Source organism: Rhinopithecus bieti, unplaced genomic scaffold (assembly GCF_001698545.2).
Source record: "Rhinopithecus bieti isolate Rb0 unplaced genomic scaffold, ASM169854v2 scaffold_10548, whole genome shotgun sequence".
Taxonomy (NCBI): Eukaryota; Metazoa; Chordata; class Mammalia; order Primates; family Cercopithecidae; genus Rhinopithecus; species Rhinopithecus bieti.
This window is the reverse complement of record NW_016806834.1, coordinates 974,810-993,650: the sequence shown is the minus strand read 5'-3', so window position 1 is coordinate 993,650 and position 18,841 is coordinate 974,810. Positions and strand designations below refer to the sequence as shown.

The 18,841-nt window shown below is 44.6% G+C and overlaps 2 protein-coding genes across 6 annotated transcripts in view; one reads left to right on the top strand and one right to left on the bottom strand.

Moving 5' to 3' along the window:
- The first annotated feature begins 2,122 nt into the window (after positions 1–2,122).
- On the top strand, positions 2,123–4,521 carry PSMB4 (proteasome 20S subunit beta 4). Its single transcript, XM_017877678.1, has 7 exons — positions 2,123–2,310; positions 2,564–2,770; positions 3,026–3,172; positions 3,348–3,429; positions 3,821–3,937; positions 4,124–4,212; positions 4,396–4,521. The coding sequence occupies exons 1-7, from the start codon at positions 2,171–2,173 to the stop codon at positions 4,406–4,408; spliced, it is 795 nt and encodes a 264-aa protein (XP_017733167.1). The 5' UTR covers positions 2,123–2,170; the 3' UTR covers positions 4,409–4,521.
- Positions 4,522–5,303: 782 nt separating this feature from the next.
- Positions 5,304–18,841, bottom strand: part of POGZ (pogo transposable element derived with ZNF domain) — a 55,964-nt gene continuing 42,426 nt past the window's right edge. For all 5 annotated transcript variants that reach the window (XM_017877674.1, XM_017877673.1, XM_017877675.1 and 2 more), the window contains 9 exons: positions 15,431–15,531; positions 14,754–14,900; positions 11,557–11,691; positions 11,274–11,446; positions 10,968–11,108; positions 10,134–10,190; positions 9,809–9,921; positions 9,176–9,200; positions 5,304–9,036 (listed from right to left, as the gene is read on the bottom strand). In XM_017877674.1, coding sequence (XP_017733163.1) covers positions 7,377–9,036; positions 9,176–9,200; positions 9,809–9,921; positions 10,134–10,190; positions 10,968–11,108; positions 11,274–11,446; positions 11,557–11,691; positions 14,754–14,900; positions 15,431–15,531 — 2,552 coding nt within the window. In that variant the 3' untranslated portion in view covers positions 5,304–7,376. The remainder of the gene's footprint in view (positions 9,037–9,175; positions 9,201–9,808; positions 9,922–10,133; positions 10,191–10,967; positions 11,109–11,273; positions 11,447–11,556; positions 11,692–14,753; positions 14,901–15,430; positions 15,532–18,841) is intronic.

The following is an 18,841-nucleotide window of genomic DNA, read 5'->3' as shown; positions in this document are numbered from 1 at the left end:
TTGAGATCGTGCCACTGCACTCCAGCCTGGGCAACAGAGCGAGACTCCCTCTCAAAAAAAGAAACAGCAACAACAACAACAACAAAATTTAGCCGGTTGTGGTGCCTGTAGTCCCCAGCTAGTCGAGAGGTTGCAGATGGAAGATCACTGGAGCCGGGGAGGCATAGATTGCAGTGAGCCGAGATCACGCCACTGCACTCCAGCATGGGTGACAGAGCCAGACCTTGTCTCAAAAAACAAACAAAAGACACGTAAGGACAGTGTTGAGGATAGTATCCTCACTAGTCTCTGCGGGAGGATGGAATCCTAACTTCCATAACTGCCAGCTAGCAGACATCACTGACCTAAGCACATTTACATTGACTAATTCTGTAAATGTTCACTTCCCTGACTCTAATGACCCTCTGTCTCACCGTCCCCTAACCTCGTTTTCCCTATGAAATACCCATTACTTGTATACAAATTGCAGTCGAGTTCAGTTCATGCTGAACTCTTTTTCCTTATTGCAGTAGTTACTACTGATTGAAATCTGTCCTTTCCACTTTATTGTCTGGCTTTGTTTATCTTTGACAAAGTTCACCAATTTGATTCAAGACACTGTTTCCAGCCCCTGCTATGGAGTTACATTGAGAAGGAAACCTCTGGAATTTAGTTTCACCCCTACACTTTCAGTGGAATTTTTCTGCTTCTTTAGAGGTGCGCAAGGGCCCTTGACAATAAGGAAACTTTCAGACTTGTCCAAGGTCCCACAGAGAGTGCTTGATCCACCCGAGCTATCACACCCCACAGGGTATACACAAGAGTATACATTAATACTTTTTTTTTTGAGACAGGGTCTCACTCTGTTGCCCAGGCTGGAGTGCAGTGGGGCAACCTCAGCTCACTGCAACCTCCCTTTGGTTCAGGCAATTCTCCCACCTCACCCTCCCAAGTAGCTGGAATTACAGGCGTGCACCACCACGCCTGGGTAATTTTTTTTGTTTGTTTTTGGTGTGTGTGTGTGTTTTTTTTTTTGAGACGGAGTCTGGCTGTGTCGCCCAGGTTGGAGTTCAGTGGCCGGATCTCAGCTCACTGCAAGCTCCGCCTCCCGGGTTTATGCCATTCTCCTGCCTCAGCCTCCTGAGTAGCTGGGACCACAGGCGCCCGCCACCTCGCCCGGCTAGTTTTTTGTATTTTTTTTTTTTGCCACCGCGCCCGGCCTGTTTTGGTTTTGTAGAGATGAGGTCTCACCATGTTGCCGAGGCTGGTCTTGAATTCCTGGGTTCAAGTGATTCTCCTGTCTTGGCCTCCCAAAGTTCTGGGATTTCAGGCATGAGCCACCCGGTGGCACCGGGCCCTGATTCCTTTTTTATTCTGACTTCAAGATTCAGTTCTACCGTTATCGGCTGTGTGACTGGGTAAATCACTACACCGCAAGCCTTGGTTTCCTATTTATGAAATGGGTCGAATAATGCCTGCCACGTGGGGCTGCTCTGAGGCGTACAGATGTAAGAGATCCCGTGTCCACTGATATTTTCATGTGGGCTTTTTGATAATGATCCAAAAGGAACATGAGAACTGTGAATTCTCGGCCGGGCGAGGCGGCTTACTCCTGTAATCCCAGCACTTTGGGAGTCCGAGGCAGGCGGATCACCTGAGATCCGGAGTGCGAGACCAGCCCGGCCAACATGGTGAAATCCCCTCTCTACTAACAATACAAAAAATTAGCCGGGCGTGGTGGCTCATGCCTGTAATCCCAGCTACTTGGGAGGCTAAGGCACGAGAATCGCTTGAACCTGGGAGGCGGAGGTTGCAGTGAGCCGAGATCGCGCCACTGCACGCCAGCCTGGGGGACAGAGCGAGACTCCGTCTCAAAAAAAAAAAAAAATTGTGATCAGCGTCTTTTAAGTGGCCACCTCCCCACCCCACCTTCATGCCTCCCTCCTCCTTGAATCGTGTGTTAGAACGCTGTGATCTGGTCCAAACTCCACGGAGATGCGATGTGAAGCGAAGTTGGGCGAGTTCAACTCCCTGTCTCGGTCGCCACCTAGGATTACGGCACGTTCAGCTGCGACCTCATCAACATGGCTGCTGGAATTCGCCTACAGGAAAAAGAAAGAAGTGACACTGAAGGATCACTTCCGCTTCCGTTGGCGCAAGCGCTTTCATTTTTTCTGCTACCGTGACTAAGATGGAAGCGTTTTTGGGGTCGCGGTCCGGACTTTGGGCTGGGGATCCGGCCCCAGGACAGTTTTACCGCATTCCGTCCACTCCCGATTCCTTCATGGATCCAGCGTCTGCACTTTACAGAGGTCCAATCACACGGACCCAGTAAGTTCTCCGCGCTTTCGCTTGCATAGGGGGAGGGACCATGGGGCCTGGTGCTGCCGGCCGGTTTTGAGAGCCCGGGGAGGTGAGGCGGGGACCCCGGGGGGGGGCGAACGGCAGGGGAGCTCGGGGCGCAGAGTCCTGGAGAATGCAGAATAATTGGAAGGAATTGTAGAAAATCAGAAGCGGAGCTCAGTGCGCTGAAAGAGGGCGCAGGCCATCCCCCCGCTCAGCTCCCACCGTTCTCACTCTTTAGGAACCCCATGGTGACCGGGACCTCAGTTCTCGGCGTTAAGTTCGAGGGCGGAGTGGTGATTGCCGCAGACATGCTGGGATCCTACGGCTCCTTGGCTCGTTTCCGCAACATATCTCGCATCATGCGAGTCAACAACAGTACCATGCTGGGTGCCTCTGGGGACTATGCTGATTTTCAGTATTTGAAGCAAGTTCTCGGCCAGATGGTGTAAGTCATCCAGAGAACAGGAGAGTGGTTCCCAAGTAGAGAGGGGAGTCCCTGTTTTTTATTCCCTTCGATGGAATGTGGGGACTTGATGTTGCAGCGGGGGACTGGGACAGTTGTTGGAGGTGGGCGATCTAAGAGTGTTTGCAATAAAGTTTTTGGCATTAGGAGGTGTAAAATGGGGGAAGGTGTGTTTTGGGGATGGGTGGAGACCCCGACTTAATTCTCTCCCTTTTCTCACAACCTATTCCTTTTAAGGATTGATGAGGAGCTTCTGGGAGATGGACACAGCTATAGTCCTAGAGCTATTCATTCATGGCTGACCAGGGCCATGTACAGCCGGCGCTCGAAGATGAACCCTTTGTGGAATACCATGGTCATCGGAGGCTATGCTGATGGAGAGAGGTTCATATGAATACAAATAACTTATTTCCTTTACCACCCAACCTAGTACCTGTGTAGTATCTCTTCTGTCTCTTCTCCCCAAGTGAATCCCATTTTAACTCCGACCCCGTGGTCCCCTTCTTCAGCTAAGATGAACCTAAGGTGAAATGAGTTTTGATCCATTGTGTCCTGTTAGCTTCCTCGGTTATGTGGACATGCTTGGTGTAGCCTATGAAGCCCCTTCGCTGGCCACTGGTTATGGTGCATACTTGGCTCAGGTAAGTAGTGAGTCTAGAGGTGGGGAAAAGGGAAGACAAAAGGAAATAGATTAGTGGTTGTCTCCTTTTCTCCTGAAATTCTGATATGAGGGATGGGCTGGGATCCCTATTACTGGGCAGATGGTTTTCTTTGTAGTCTGGGGGCTGTAGGTGTTGACACTGATTCCAGTGACAAGATGGCATGTCTGGGAGTCAGTAGACATGCAAAGAGAGGACACCCTAGAACTTCCTCTTGAAGTGGCTCTTAGCTTATTAGTAAGCAGAGTTCATTCTGGTGAGGCATGAGGCAGAATGTCATCTTTTCACTCTCATGCTTTTTATACCATAGATTTGAGACAACTAGCCTCTTATTCAGCCCAATATCTACCATGGTTTTCCCCAATCTCCCTAGCCTCTGCTGCGAGAAGTTCTGGAGAAACAGCCAGTGCTAAGCCAGACCGAGGCCCGTAACCTAGTAGAACGCTGCATGCGAGTGCTGTACTACCGAGATGCCCGTTCTTACAACCGGGTGAGGGATGTGCTGGGAACCTAATTGGTGGGCTCTGAATCCTTGCAATCCCTGGGTCTCTATGCTTTGAAGAACAGATTGCCTCACTTGTCTAACTCCTATTTTTACCCTGGGGAAGACCTCCACTTGACCTTTCATTTAAGGACTTAAGGGGTGGGCATTATTGAATGCTCTGCTTTTTTCCAGTTTCAAATCGCCACTGTAACTGAAAAAGGTGTTGAAATAGAGGGACCATTGTCTGCAGAGACCAACTGGGATATTGCCCACATGATCAGGTTAGTAATAGGAAAAAAATTGGTGACAGATTTGGGAGATCTTTGGCTTACACTAAGTTGGGCTTTTCTGGGAGACTCACCCAGGAAAATGGGTGGAGAGGGTTTTGGTTGGACAGTACGGCCCTTTGTAGGAATTGATCCCTTTATGCTTCACAATTTTATTATTCTCTCTTCCTTTTTTAGTGGCTTTGAATGAAATACAGATGCATTATCCAGAACTGAAGTTATACCCTACTTTTAACTTTGAACTTGGCTGGTTGAAAGACAAGACTCTTCTTTTGTAAAGTAAATAAATTCTTCAAAATGCTTGCTGAGTGGTTTTTGTCTGACTGGGTCACACCAAGTGCAAAACTGCTGAGTACTGCTATGTGCCATCTCCCTCCTTGGAGAACCCTTAGGGTCTTGCAGCACATCAAGAATTATCTGCACGATACAGAAAGACACACTAGCGTCATTTGGAGCTGTATTAGAAGCAGAGCTTCCTGTAGAAGCGACTTAATTTTTGTGTGCTAACTGGCTTTTTGTGTTCAAATTCGCCTCCCAAATCTTCCCCCACTACACTGGATTATCAAAGAATACAGATTTCTTAATGTTGGCTGTGATTTTCATTAAAATAACACTTTAAAGATAATCTAGTAGAGCTGTTCTGCCTCAGGTTACCCTCAAGTCAGCTGGGACATCAGCCATCCCTGGAATGGTTCTAAACCTGAATATTTTAGAGACAAAATTCTCAATTCTGTTGCCCAGACTGGAGTGCAGTGGCATGATCGTAGCTTACTGCAGCCTTGAATTTCTGGGCTCAAACCACCTCCTGCCTCAGCCTCCCCAAGTGCTGGGATTACTGGCATAAGCCATCATGCCCAGCCTGAATTTTTAAAATGAACACTGTAGGTGACTCTGACACATATCCTCTTCAAACTTCTTGAGAAAGAAAATATAGGCAGCAAATTCAAAGTATAGAAATTTAGTGAGAGAACTGAAGGAAAAACCATCCCTCCACTTGCATTGTCCGTAACAACAAACTTGTAAAGCAAAAGAAAACAATTGAGCTTTCAACCTGAAACCTCCAAACATTCAGTCTCAACACAGAAAATAGTCAATAAATACATGTTTATTGATTAAACTGAATTATAAAAAACAAAACAAAAAAAAAAATTTCCTTCTACTACTAAGCCATGCAGGCAGAGTCCACAAAGACAACTTCCTGGCCAAAACCCAGCTGATCCACTGTTGGTATTATGATCTTTAAAAAAAAATTACCCATCAAGAAAGTCAATCGTGTGCAGAGGACAGGAACCCCAGCTCTGCTAAGGCTGTGGCTGCTGCAGAAACTACCAGAGTAGGATTAGGTTGTTGTAGATAGAAGTGACCAATCAGTTCTTGAACTTTCTCAAAGGCAAAGGCTGACTTCAAAGTCCATAGTCAATAAAATGGCATCAGGCAAAAAGCCGGGGAAGAGAAGCCCAGATGGATCCTTAGTTGTTTTCAGATGTCAAGGGTTCACAAAGCTGGCCAAGCTGTTTCTGGAAGGGACTTTTCCAGTTCACTATATTATAGTGTGCTGGGGGATGAAAAAACAAACAAAAAAGCAGGGTGGGGTGGGAGAAATGGGTGGTAACAAATGTCACACCTGTACCACCAGGCCCATCACATCTTGAGCATATTTCCCAGTCTGTGAAAGCCTATTAAACAGGGTCACCTAGAAAAAAAAACAAGTTTATAAATCCATTTCCCCTCATTTTATTAAATGTTCCACTTATGTACATTTTAAAGACGAACCATTTACAAGCTTGTGCAGGTTGCCTCCTTGGCTCACAGGAGGGGAACATTGTTGAAAAGTCTCAGGATAAACAGAAGACTTGGTTTTTTGCTCCTTTTCTCTGTACGGTACAGTACGTTTTGGTTTAAAATCATGAGTACATACAATTTAAAAAATCCCTCATGCAAATTGTAGAAAAAATTTTTTCCTTGAAGCTGGCAGTGAAAAATAAAGATTCATGTCATTTTCTTTGTGCACACCCCTGTGTGCTTCTTCCTATCAGATTCTTCCCTAAGTATTAAGAGAAATAGGGGAAAGCCACAGAGTACGCTGGATTTCAACAAGTGGTCTGTCTTGTCTTTTTGAAGTTCAACACTTCTCGAACAATTAGCTCCTGACTATAGGACCGGCAATCCCTTAAACAGGCATGTTCGCCATTTAACAGGATGAAGTTCAATAAAGTAGGGACTGCCCCTGGGGGCTTACAGGATGAAGACTCAAACTGGGAATGGCTTCCACGCTAAAACTGTTAGATCACCTCAGTACCTCTTGCTTGCTAGTAACACCTATATGATCCTTTGTCCAGAGTGATGGATGGTGTGAGAACAGGGAAAGGGGCCAAGGATCACAAGTGCAAAAAATATTGTTTATGTCATGTTTTGGAGGGAAAGTGGTGAGGAAAAGACAAATCTATTCATTCTGGATAATTAAAGGTGGTTTCATGCATTTTTAAAGCCACAATTTTATATCTAGGGTTGCTGTAGAAACCAACATCTCTGGAGAGGGAAGGCAAGAAAAGGAGAAGGAAGAGAGAGTTCAGTGGGACTTTTTTTTCCATTTTCATTTTATATAAAAGTGTTAAGACCACAATGAAAAAAGTTTTATCCATATATATAATAAACCAGTTTGTGAGCTACATAATTTGTCTTTCCCATCTTCAGAAATGTTCTCACATTGACAATGATTAGATAGCATCATGCCCAAAGACAATGGCCACACAATAAAACAAAAAAAACCCCAGAAGTACTATGATACAATCGAGGTAAAAGGGGAAACAAAAAAATTTAACATTCGCCCACAAATTTTTTTTTTTTTCTTAATTTTGTCAGAAAATACCAAACACAGTGATTTAAATTTAAAAAAAAAAAAAGTCACAAAAACCTGTTTTTAGCAGAAGTGAATGACCAATGGGCCAGCTCCTTGGCTCAGATGTGATTACTATTGGTTTTCCTAATTAATCCACAAATCCACAGGGAAGTGTAAGTCAACTTCAGGGGGGAGTGGTGGTGTAAAATTAAAAAATATAAACCAAATACCCCACCTGGTATGCCCCCTTTTCCCTAAGCCCCTTTACCCTCCCTTACATGTTCCCACCCCCACTCCACACCCCCTCATGACCCCACACTCAAATCTCCATCAGATCTAGGTCAGCTTCTTCAAAGCCATAGAAAGACTCGGTCTCACTTTCACCCTCAAAGAGCTGGTGAAGGCTTTCAGGCTCAATTGTCTCTTCAGGAGATGATCTGGGTCGTGGAGTGGAAGACTCAGAATGTTCCCCACTCAGCTTCAGTTGCTCCTCTAGGGAGGCAATTAGCTCCTCCTGCATGTCAGCATTTCTTGTAGGTGAGTTAATGTTGCCATCAGGGCCAGGCAGAACACTAGCCACCAGGAAGGAGCGCTGAACTAGCTCTGGACAGTCCCCAATGACACCTAGCACTTCACCCAGCCAGACAAGCACCAGCTGAAGCAGGACATCAGAATCACATGCAGTATCTGCCATTTCCCGAGCCTGTTCCTTCCACTTTTTATGCAGGAAGTTCTTGACAGTTCTTTTGATGCATACATCTAATGGCTGAATTTTGGAGCTACAGCCTGCTGGGACCACTGCAGGCAAAGTGCTAGAGGCACTAAGCATAGCCAGTACCTCTTCTGACAAGTGAGTGCGATGACAGTCCATCACAAGCATGCCTTTGCTGCGCTGGCAAGCTGTGTGCTTCTGCCACACTCGAGTTGACCACAGCTCCATTATCTCATCATCACTGTAGCCACTCTCCTTTGCCTCTAGCAATATGGAATCTGGCATGTTAGCAGGCTGATCCATCTGCCCTCTGTAGAAAACCAGGGTGGGAAGGACAGTGCCATCTGCCAGAATGGCCAGGACTACATCACACCAAGGTTCCCCTGTGCCCACTGTCTGCAGGGCATTCTCCTTTCGGTCATCACTGCTCAGCACCTCTGTATCCAGGAACAAGGATATCTCGTCAATAGCCACAATCATAGACAAGGGTAAGTCCTGGTTGTGAATCTGCCGTTGTACAAATTCAATGAAGAGTCCTGCATTCTCTGCCACATCCTTAGGTAGGGTGTGGGCCACAGCTCGCCGGGCATGGGGAGTCAGGTGATGCCGCAGCATGAAACGCACAGCCCACTCATAGGAGATCTTAAACCCCCCTTCCAAAGAACGTCCTATTTTGGTGGCCTTCTGGAACAAGGTCTCCTCATTTACAGGTAGCTGTTGTTCACGCTGGGTTAGCACCCACTCAGCCAGTTTCTCTTCTGCCTCAAAGCTTAGATATTTGCCCTCTAGATTCTCCCCCTGGGAGGCCTGGAAACGTCGAAGCCAACGCCGAATACGTCGCTGGGGATTTCGGAAGTGTTCAGCTGCCTGTTCTGTATTGCAGCATAGAGCAAACAGTACTACTCGAAGCTTCTTCACAGACAGCTGCTCCTTTTTGCCAACCCCACTACCACCACCACCTGATGCTGGTTCAGGTTCCTGGGTGACTGGGCTCCCTTCATCCTGATCATCAACATTCAGACATTCAGCTCCCTCTGTAGCCAATGGTGGAAGGGCTAAAGGCTGTGGGTGAGTGGGGGTTGGTGGTGGGGTTGCAGTTGAGGCTGGTGATGGGAGTGCTGGGGCTAAGGGAGTTGGTAGCTCTTCATGCTCAGCTGGGGTGGCCCCCACAGATTTCACAGTGGCAGCTTTGTTAGTGGGGAAGGAAGGAGGAGGGTACATATTCTTCACGTTCCGGTCATGCACTCGGTCACGAGTCTGGCCATGCCTACAGGGGTGAGGAGCAAAGAGAGGAGGAAAAATCTCAGTTCAATTAGGAAATTGAAATAATAATAAGATAATAATAACAAAGAGTAAACACACTGCAAACCAGAAATTAAATTGTGAGGTGAGTGAGTTTTTGTTACCTTGAGTGAGCTATCCAAGTGAGTCCTATGGAAAATGAAACAATAAAAAAAGTTAGCTCAGTGAAGAAATAAGCCCTCCAAAGACAGTGCCCTGAGATTTCAACTTACTACATAAAATATGCTGTTCACAGTGACCACACTTTCCCAGTGTGGTGTTTTTTTTTTTTTTAAATTGAGACGAGTCTCAGCTCTTGTCCCCAGGCTGGAGTGCAGTGGCCGGATCTCAGCTCACTGCAAGTCCGCCTCCCCGGGTTTACGCCATTCTCCTGCCTCAGCCTCCCAAGCGTAGCTGGGACTACAGGCGCCGCACACCTCACCCGGGCTAGTTCTTTTTGTATTTTTTTTTAGTAGAGACGGGGTTGCCACCGGCTAGCCAGGATGGTCTCGATTCCTGACCGTTCGTGATCTGCCCGTCTCGGCCCTCCCATAATGCTGGGATTACGGCTTGAGAACACCGCGCCCGGCCACTTTCCCAGTTTTACATAAACTTTAGGTCGGAAGGTTTCCAATTTGGTACAGTACATCTCAACGGTGAATGAATGAGGCCAGGTAGGCATGCTCCTGATGCATACAGTATGAACCTGTATCTTTTTTCCTCCCCTTGCTCAACTAATCCCCATCTCTCCTCCTTACCCCGTGGCAGGATGCTGCTGGATCTGTGAGAGGGGTTGAATACCAAATGCTTGGCCATAGCATCACCCACAGAGGTGACAAAGGTACATGAAGTGCAGGCCAGCTTGATTCCACTAAAAAAGAGAATCGAGAATATGTAAGAGAAATACAGCAGTGACACTTGAGACCATTAAGCTTTGAGGCTTAAGAAAGAAAAGGAATGCCCTCCCACTTTCTCCTTTTTCTGAAATTAATTCACATAACCACCTCTCCAAATAATGAAAATCTGAAAATTAATTAATGTAAAACCTGAAAATTAAGATGCTGCCAGTAAGTTTTTTCTTACCTCACAGAATTTTTAAACAAAGCCAAATACTTGGGGCTCTTCCGTGGAACATGATTGCTGAGAAAGACAAAGAAGTGGTATGAGTTATGGAGTTCTGGTGGCTAAGCTAGAGATCACCAGCCAGTGACAATCCCCCCAACAAAAGAGACGCTTCTTCAGTGCATCCTCATCTCAACCTAAGCTAGTTTTCCTGTCACCATGCTTCTTAAACTTTAATATGCAGACGAGTCACCTGAGGATCTATTAAAATTCACATTCTGATTCAGTAGGCCCAGGGTGGGGCTGAGAGTCAGCATTTCTAACAACCTCCCACCTAATACTACTGCTACTTGGCCCTATGAAATTAGAGCACAGATCATCAAAACCGAAAAAACAAAGCCTCTCACTCTGCTAGGAGAGAACAAATAGCTCTAAGAGTTGAAGGAGGAAACATATTAGGAGCAGGGAAGAAAATGAAATGAGTGCTCAAGAATCTGGCTGGGACCAGGTGCAGTGGCTCACGCCCATAATCCCAGCACTTTACGAGGCTGAGGCGGGTGAATCACCTGAGCTCAGGAGTTTGAGACCAGCCTGGCCAACATGGTGAAACCACATCTCCACTAAAAATACAAAAAAATTAGCCAGGTGTGGTGATGCACACCTGTAATCCCAGCTACTTGGGAGGCTGAAACAGGAGAATCACTTGAACCCAGGAGGCAGAGGTTACAGTGAGCCAAGATTGTGCCATTGCACTCCAGCCTGGGGGACAGAGCAAGACCCTGTCTCCAGAAAAAAAAAGAAGAAAAAAAAGAATCTGAACTCTCAAGCTAAAACACTGGTTAAAAAACAACTTACTTGATCATGTGGTTGGCATAAGCTCGAGAGCAGCAGGTGCTATAGCGACACAGAGAGCAGTGTACGTAAGTAGGGAAATGATTAGGGAAATCTGGGATCTCGAAGCTGCACTCCAGGCATGTCTGCCGGCCCATGACACTCCTGTGGGAAAAAAGAAAGAATTCTCATTACTGCCTCAGGAGTCCCCAAAATGTAGGATTTTCAGACAACAAACCCTGCTAAAAAGCTACCAGATTGCACTGTGTATCAGGAATAATCCTGCCCACCCAGTCCCCACCCGCCCAGCACTTAGAAGAAGGTGCTGACATTTTCCTAACAGCTCTCTTCTGGATGCTGCGCTGGACAGGGGGATAAAGGAAGACAGGCAGAGGGTCCATTGAGGAGGTCAGCGGTGCTGCCTCCTGCAAGGCGCTGGGAGGTGTATCATTAGAGGATACAGGAACAGTTCGTGGCTGCCCTCGGGAAGCCCGGATTGTCACCTGAGAACCAAGGGAAGTAACAATGAGACATAACCCACACTGAATTTCAGAAGACTGAAAATCTCTATTCCTCCCTCCCTGAGCCTATAAGACACTGGTAAACTCTTTACCTTGGTGCCTGGTTTCAAGCCCTCCAGCTGCTTGGGTTTACGGAAGGTTTTATGGTGTTGAAGCTTGTGTTCAATTTTGTCCTTGGCAAAGAGAAACTGCAGCCGGCATTTGTTGCAGTGATAAACATTTCTCTTCTGAAGTGGGGGAGGGAAAAAAAGAGACAAAATCCCTTAAAGGTTCCTAATAAATTTTCTTCTTTGAGGAGAAAGCAGATCAATGTCAACCATATCATTCTTCCCACCTTTCTGTTGATAATTTAAGACAGTAAGAAAGAAATATGCAACATGACCACAAAACCTACCACTGAGAATCATCACCTCCCATGATCTCAAAGAAAGATGGTAGATTCTAGTCCAGGATGACTAAGTTCTCAAATCATCCGTTCCTGACTTGTTTAACAATTTGAATGAGTGATGTAACCTTTATTTGTATTGTATCTTTACATTGCTGACAACTGGACATTCTTTTATTTAAAAAAGGACAATGTACATAGTAAAGTCGTACTTTTTTTTCTGTACTCTTCTAACTTTGCTTTCAACTCCGACACTCAGTTCCCTTCCATACAAATGACTTATTACCGGTTTCCTGAGGATGCTTTCGTGGGCAGTCTACACATGTAACTGTATCACAAATACATTCATATCCAAACATTACCTGCCCCGCCCCCCTTTTTTTGACACAGGGTCTCTCTCTGTTGCCCAGGCTGGAATGCAGGGGCATGTTCACAGATCACTGCACGTCCCAAGTAGCTGGGACTACAGGCATGTGCCACCATGCCTGGCTACTTTTTGTATTTTTTGTAGAGACTGGGTGTCACCATGTTGCCCAGGCTGGTCTTCAACTCTTGGGCTCAAGTGATCTACCCACCTTGGCCTCCCAAAGTGTTGGGATTATAGGTGTGCACCACTGTGTCTGGCCCCCCCTTTTTTCCCTTTCCTTTTTGTAGAAATGTTGTCTCACCATGTTGCCCAGGCTGGACTCCACCTCCTGGGCTCAAGTGATCCTCCCACCTCAGCCCTCTTTTTTTTCTCCTTTTAATACAAATGATAGCACTTATCTTGCTGTTTTCCCATGTAACACATCAGTATATACAGATATGTCTCCTGGTGAAACCATTTTGAGGATTCAGTCTGCCTAGTATTGAAGTTCTTCAAAAATAGAACCCATGTCTATGATTTTCTTTAGTACGATAACAACTTTAGGCTGAGAGACAATTTCCATGCCCCTATTTGGAAATATAGTTGTGGTAGACGATCAGCAGTCACTACTGTGCAAAGGAGACTATGAGCGTAATAGGGTGCATATGTTTGTGTGCATATGTATGTGACTATTAAGCACACATTCTCCATTTTGAATCCTCTCTTATATACCTTTCACTCTCCTCTAGTGGCTCTCTTCTTGTAGTATTTTAAAACGAAGTCATAGCTTTTCATCTTATAAAGTAAATAAACAAAAGCAACAAGAAATTCTTCTTTGCCACTTCTTCCTCCGGATTTACCTACCCTGGGGGTCCTCCCTTTTTATAAATAAACTTCTTTAAATACATCATCTTCATTTCCTTACCTCTCATTCATTTGTTCTGCTGAAATCTAACTTCTACCCTACCAACCAACAAAATGGCTCTCATCAATGTTGCTAAATTAAAGGCCTGTTTCTAAGTCCTTATGTTGCTTGACACCTTCCTGTAACATACGACATTTTGATCACACCCTTTTCTTTAAAACACTTTCTTCTCCCCAGTTTCCTTAATGTCAAGACTCTTCTGGCTTTCCTCCTAGTACTATGGTGGTTGCTCTACAGGTAAGAGACTTCAAATATCCTAAGCCTTCTCTTATTCTCAACAGGGTTGGGGGGCCCATGGCATTTAAGTTTAAAATCTACAGGATTTATATAACGCTGATACCTAAATATCTTTTCTGCAACCCAGAGTTCTCTCCCAGGCTTCACATCTATTATCCGACAGCTACACTTGACATCCACAGATGCTGCTAACTTACAATATCCAAACTCATGATCTCCCCCCTCACAAATATACTTTCTCTATTGTTTTTATCTCAGCAAATAGTTCCCTCATTCACCCAGCTGCCCAAGACAGAATCTTAAGGCACTGTTCTTAACTACTGCATTGCTACCTTCACCTAATCCATCTCTACATCATAAATATCACAAATCTTCTGAATATCTCTCAACTCTACCCTCTTTGTCTTCATTTCAAAAGCCAATAGCCGGTATCCTCTCTCACCTGAACTACTGAAAAAAGCCTTCTACCTGGTTTCCCTAACTGTAGTCTCAATCTCCTTTAATCCATTCTCTGCAGTACAAGCAGTATAAAATCTTTTTTTTTTTTTTTTTTTTGAGACGAAGTCTCACTGTGTCACCCAGGCTGGAGTGCAGTGGCGCGATCTCAGCTCACTGCAAGGTCCGCCTCCCGGGTTCACGCCATTCTCCCGCCTCAGCCTCGGAGTAGCTGGGACTACAGGTGCCTGCCACCACGCCCGGCTAGTTTTTTTTGTATTTTTAGTAGAGATGGGGTTTCACCATGTTAGCCAGGATGGTCTTGATCTCCTGACCTCGTGATCCACCCGCCTCAGCCTCCCAAAGTGCTGGGATTACAGGCTTGAGCCACCATGCCTGGCCGCAGTATAAAATCTTAACTAAATCTGAACACATCACTCCAGGGCTTAAAACCCCTTTAATGGCTTCCCAATGACTTCTTTTCATGGCTTAAAAGACCCTCCATGATCTGTCCCTGCCTAACTTCCAACTCCTCTGTCTCTTACACCCTACACTGAATCTCTCTCTCAATTTCTTGAACCTCCGTAATCTTGCTTTGTGCCTTGGGCACACTGTTCTTCATCTTATTTCATCTGGCTCATTCTTATTCATCCCTCAGGTATTGAACAACACTTCTTTCTGGAAGCCTTACTAGGCACCCAGAATAGCTATGTGATTTTCTATATCCTATACTTTCCCCAACACAGTACTCTTCATGTTTTATTGTATTGTTTGCCTTGTTTACCACTAAATCTCTAGCATCTAGACTGGTACATGGCACATAAATGAATTCAATCAATTTCTGCAAACATATGCATATTACAATCTCTGCCCAAATTATTTGCCTAGCTCAGCCCTGGCCCCAGCATCCATGTTTAAAAAAAAAATAAAGAGAATATGGGAATTGCTTGGTGCCTAGTACCTGGTGCCTCATGTAATGCTGTTGGAATGCATTGCCATTTTTGAAGACCTTCAGGCAATAAGGGCAGAGCAGATGCCGGGTATCCTCATGGATCATCCGAAAATGCACGTCTACCTCAGAGTAGAGTGAGGAGCGATATTGACACACCTGAGTCACATAAGAGGGAAAATAGGGCTAAGAATGAAGTGAACAACTGAGAGGCCTTAAAAAAAAAAAAAAAGGTAGCAACAAAAACTTTTAAATAAAAAAAAAAGTTTTCCCAAATGCATAGAAATCGAATTATTTTTCTGACTTTGTAATGCTGGGCTATGTCTGTGATAGATTTAGCTATTACTTTAAAAACAGGAAGGGACAGGAAAGTCTAAGAACAATCCATGTTCTATAACTAAGAAAAATAAAGCCTTTTCTGTGAATTTCCAAAGGGCACGTTCAGGAGACAGACACTCCCTTAGAATATGCACATGTTCCCTGGCTAGTCTACTTGTGGACATGTTCTTTTATGTTTTTCTCCTGCATGGAAACCCTGAAGATAAACTGTGTTTACTATTTCTTCTATACCTACTCGGAGTTCCTAAACTGAGTGTATGCAGTAGGTATTCAGCAATATTCATTAGTAGATTCTTTGTGTTCTGCCTGAGAGCAAAACTGCTAAAACTCCCTGGAGAAAAAGGCAATACCTGGCAAACATAAGGCATCTCTCCAGGCTTATGAGTATCCTTCATATGCTGGAGAAATAGTGGCTCACTTTCAAACGCCCACTCACAGATCTTGCACTTGGCTGTAAGAAGAAAAGTAATCAATAAATCCACTTGAGAATAAGACGAAAGTCCTGCTGACTCACAATCTTTATTTTCTCTGACTCCTTTATTTTCATTTTCAACAATCAGTAAATCACAGGTCGCTTCTGTTCTTTCTTTAAATGGCTCCACCTTAACATTTGTGTTGCTGATAATCTTATGTATGTAGCTCAGACTTCTTACCAAAGCTTCGTTCTAGATCTTATCTATAAGACATTTTAAATTGGTTATTCTATCATCAACTCTAACCTAATTCAGCATCCTTCTGGCTTACCAGTGTTTCCCTTTTTCCTTTCCTCATTTCTTCCTGAGCTCAAAATTTAGGCACTATCTCAGACTCCAAACCCTGTATTCTGTCACCATTATTTCAAACTGCATGTAGGAGCTGTCACTTCTCTATTCTTATAGGCAAAAACTTGGTACTGGCTCATATGATTTCCCACTGCTAATCCGCTGGCCTCCAACACTTCCTACTCTCTTTGAAATTGTCCATTTTGTCAAGCTTATGAGAAAAAATTTTGACAAAGTTTTATGACACAAATTAACAATTTTGTCAACTTATGAGACAATTTTTGGTAATTTCATGTTGGCCAGGCTGGTCTCGAACTCCTGATCTCAGGTGATCGACCTGTCTCAGCCTCCCAAAGTCCTGGGATTACAGGTGTGAGCCACTGTGCTTGGCAACCCCCCGCCCTTTTTTTTTAAGAGACAGAATCTCACTCTGTTGCCCAGGCTGGAGCATGATCACAGCTCACCGCAGCCTCCTGAGTAGCTAGGACTATCCTTTGAGCTCAACCGAGCCTCCCGTTTCAGCCTCCCAAGTAGCTAGGACTACACTGGTGCACCACCATGTCCAACTAATTAAAACATTTTTTTTTGTAGGTACAGGGTCTTGCCATGTTGCCCAGGCTGGTCTGAAACTCCTGGCCTCAAGCAATCCTCTGTCAATCCACTTTAGCTTCCCAAAGTGCTAGAATTACAGGTGTGAGCCAGTGTACCAGTCAATTTTGGTAAGATTTTTAACTGCTACATATTTTGAATTATATAGTATAGCAAAAAGACATTATTTACATTTTCTCACTTTAATTGGAATTAGTTTCAAGTTTTGCAAATAAAAAAACTGGAAGCTTAAAACCTTGGGCATTTACTGGACAATGTCTAACCTCCCCCCATCGGCTCCCTACACCCCAGCCAAAGAAATATGAAAAGAGTTGAAATCTTTTTTTTTTTTTTAACTACCTAGAACCCTGGATTTTGTTTTGTTTTGAGACAGAGTCTCGTTCTGTCTCCCAGGCTAGACTGTAGTGGTTCAATCATGGCTCACTGCAACCCTGACCTCCCAAGCTCAAGCAATCCTCCCATCTCAGCCTCCCACAAGTGCCAGAATTACAGGTATGAGCCACTGTGCCTAGCAAAGTAATTTTTTAAAGTAAAACAAACAAATAAACAAAAGCCAGGGGTTCTTAATCTGGGGTCTATGGAACAGGCCTCTAGGAACCCAGGTATTCTCTGAAATTATTTGCAAAACACTAAAATGTAGATTTTTTTAGGAAGAGGATTCACACATTTCATATTTTTTCTCAAAGGGGTCTGCAACTCCACTTAGAAACACCGTATAGAGGTACATTAGGTGCTATGAGGACATGGATAAATAAGAAATTCTGCATAAAGGAATGAGGGAAAGCTATAATAACATAAAAAGCTGAATTGTCAAAGAAGAATGAATGGGGCTCAGCCACCCAGAAGAGAGAACCAAGAGAAAAGCAGGAGGAAAGGCAAGTAGGTATGAAAGTTAACCACATGTTTGGGAAACAGTTAACTAGCAACATGACAATATTATCTCTTTTCCACCCACCCCGATTTGTTTACCTCTTTCAGTTTTTTTTTCTTTTCTATAACACCTTTAAGCAATCTTTTGTCCAGGCCTTTCTTACTCTGTTTTCCCTGGGCAATCTCATTCAATCTTTCTCCTATAATCTATTTATCAGCTCTATTTTCACAGCTGTCATGCAACATCAATAATGAAAAATACTTATTAAGCAATTTCTAACGTACAAGCATCATGTTAAGATTTACATGGTTGGCTGGGCGCGGTGGCTCATGCCTGTAATCCCAACACTTTGGGGGACCGAGACAGGTGGATCACCTGAAGTTGGGAGTTCAAGACTAGCCTGACCAACATGGAGAAACTCCGTCTCTACTAAAAATACAAAATTAGCCGGGAATGGTAACGCATGCCTATAGTCCCAGCTACTTGGGAGGCTGAGGCAAGAAAATTGCCTGAACCCGGTAGGCAGAGGCTGCAGTGAGCCAAGAGGGTACCACTGCACTCCAGCTTGAGCAACAAGAGCAAAACTCCCTCAAAAAAAAAAAGAAAAAAAAAAGATTTACACGTGTTATCTCAAGAAAACTAATGAGGTAGGAACTCAAATATAAGTGGATTTAAGAGATCTCTGGTAACCTTTGACACATCAGTTCTACAGGGGAAGGCGCTAATACAGAAAAAGATTCAAGAGGGAGAATGAATTGATTCTCCATAGTGGCTATCCTAACACTGTCCCTCTGAGCACCATCACACTCATTCCCTCCTTAACACCTAACACAGTCTCCTACTTTGAGGAATTAGGCATGAATAACTATAACTTCTGCTGCTTGTTTTGCAAACTATGGAAGGATAGATCTCTTATATCTTCCTAAGGCTCATCCAACCCCATCATGCCACGTATTCCAAGATTTTTTCAATTTGTTTTCCCTGTCTTGAATCTTCCCCACCCCCGACAGTTTCCGACTCCCAAACATGGTTAAGCTCCCTAAAGCATCCTTCCCTCAATCCTATTTCTTCCTCAGTCTATTTTTTCTCCTTTCCACTAATGCAAGATTTTTTGAAAGATTAGAATAACCTACATCTGTTACCTTTAATGAGATGCTCAGGAGGTGGAGGTAACGATGCCAGGAGGAAAAATGTTAGAATATTTGAAGAAATGGGCGTAGTGGCTCACACCTGTAATCCCAGCACTTTGGGAGGCTGAGGCGGGTGGATCATGAGGTCGGGAGATTAAGACCATTCTACCCTGGCTAACATGGTGAAACCCCATCTGTACTAAAAATGCAAAAAAATTAGCCGGGAGTGGTGGCGGGCGCCTGTAGTCCCAGCTACTCGGGAGGCTGAAGGCAGGAGAATGGTGTGAACCCAGGAGGCGGAGTTTGCAGTGAGCTGAGATCACGCCACTGAACTCCAGCCTAGGCAAAAGATCAAGACTCCGTCTCAAAAAAAAAAAAAAAAAAAAAAAA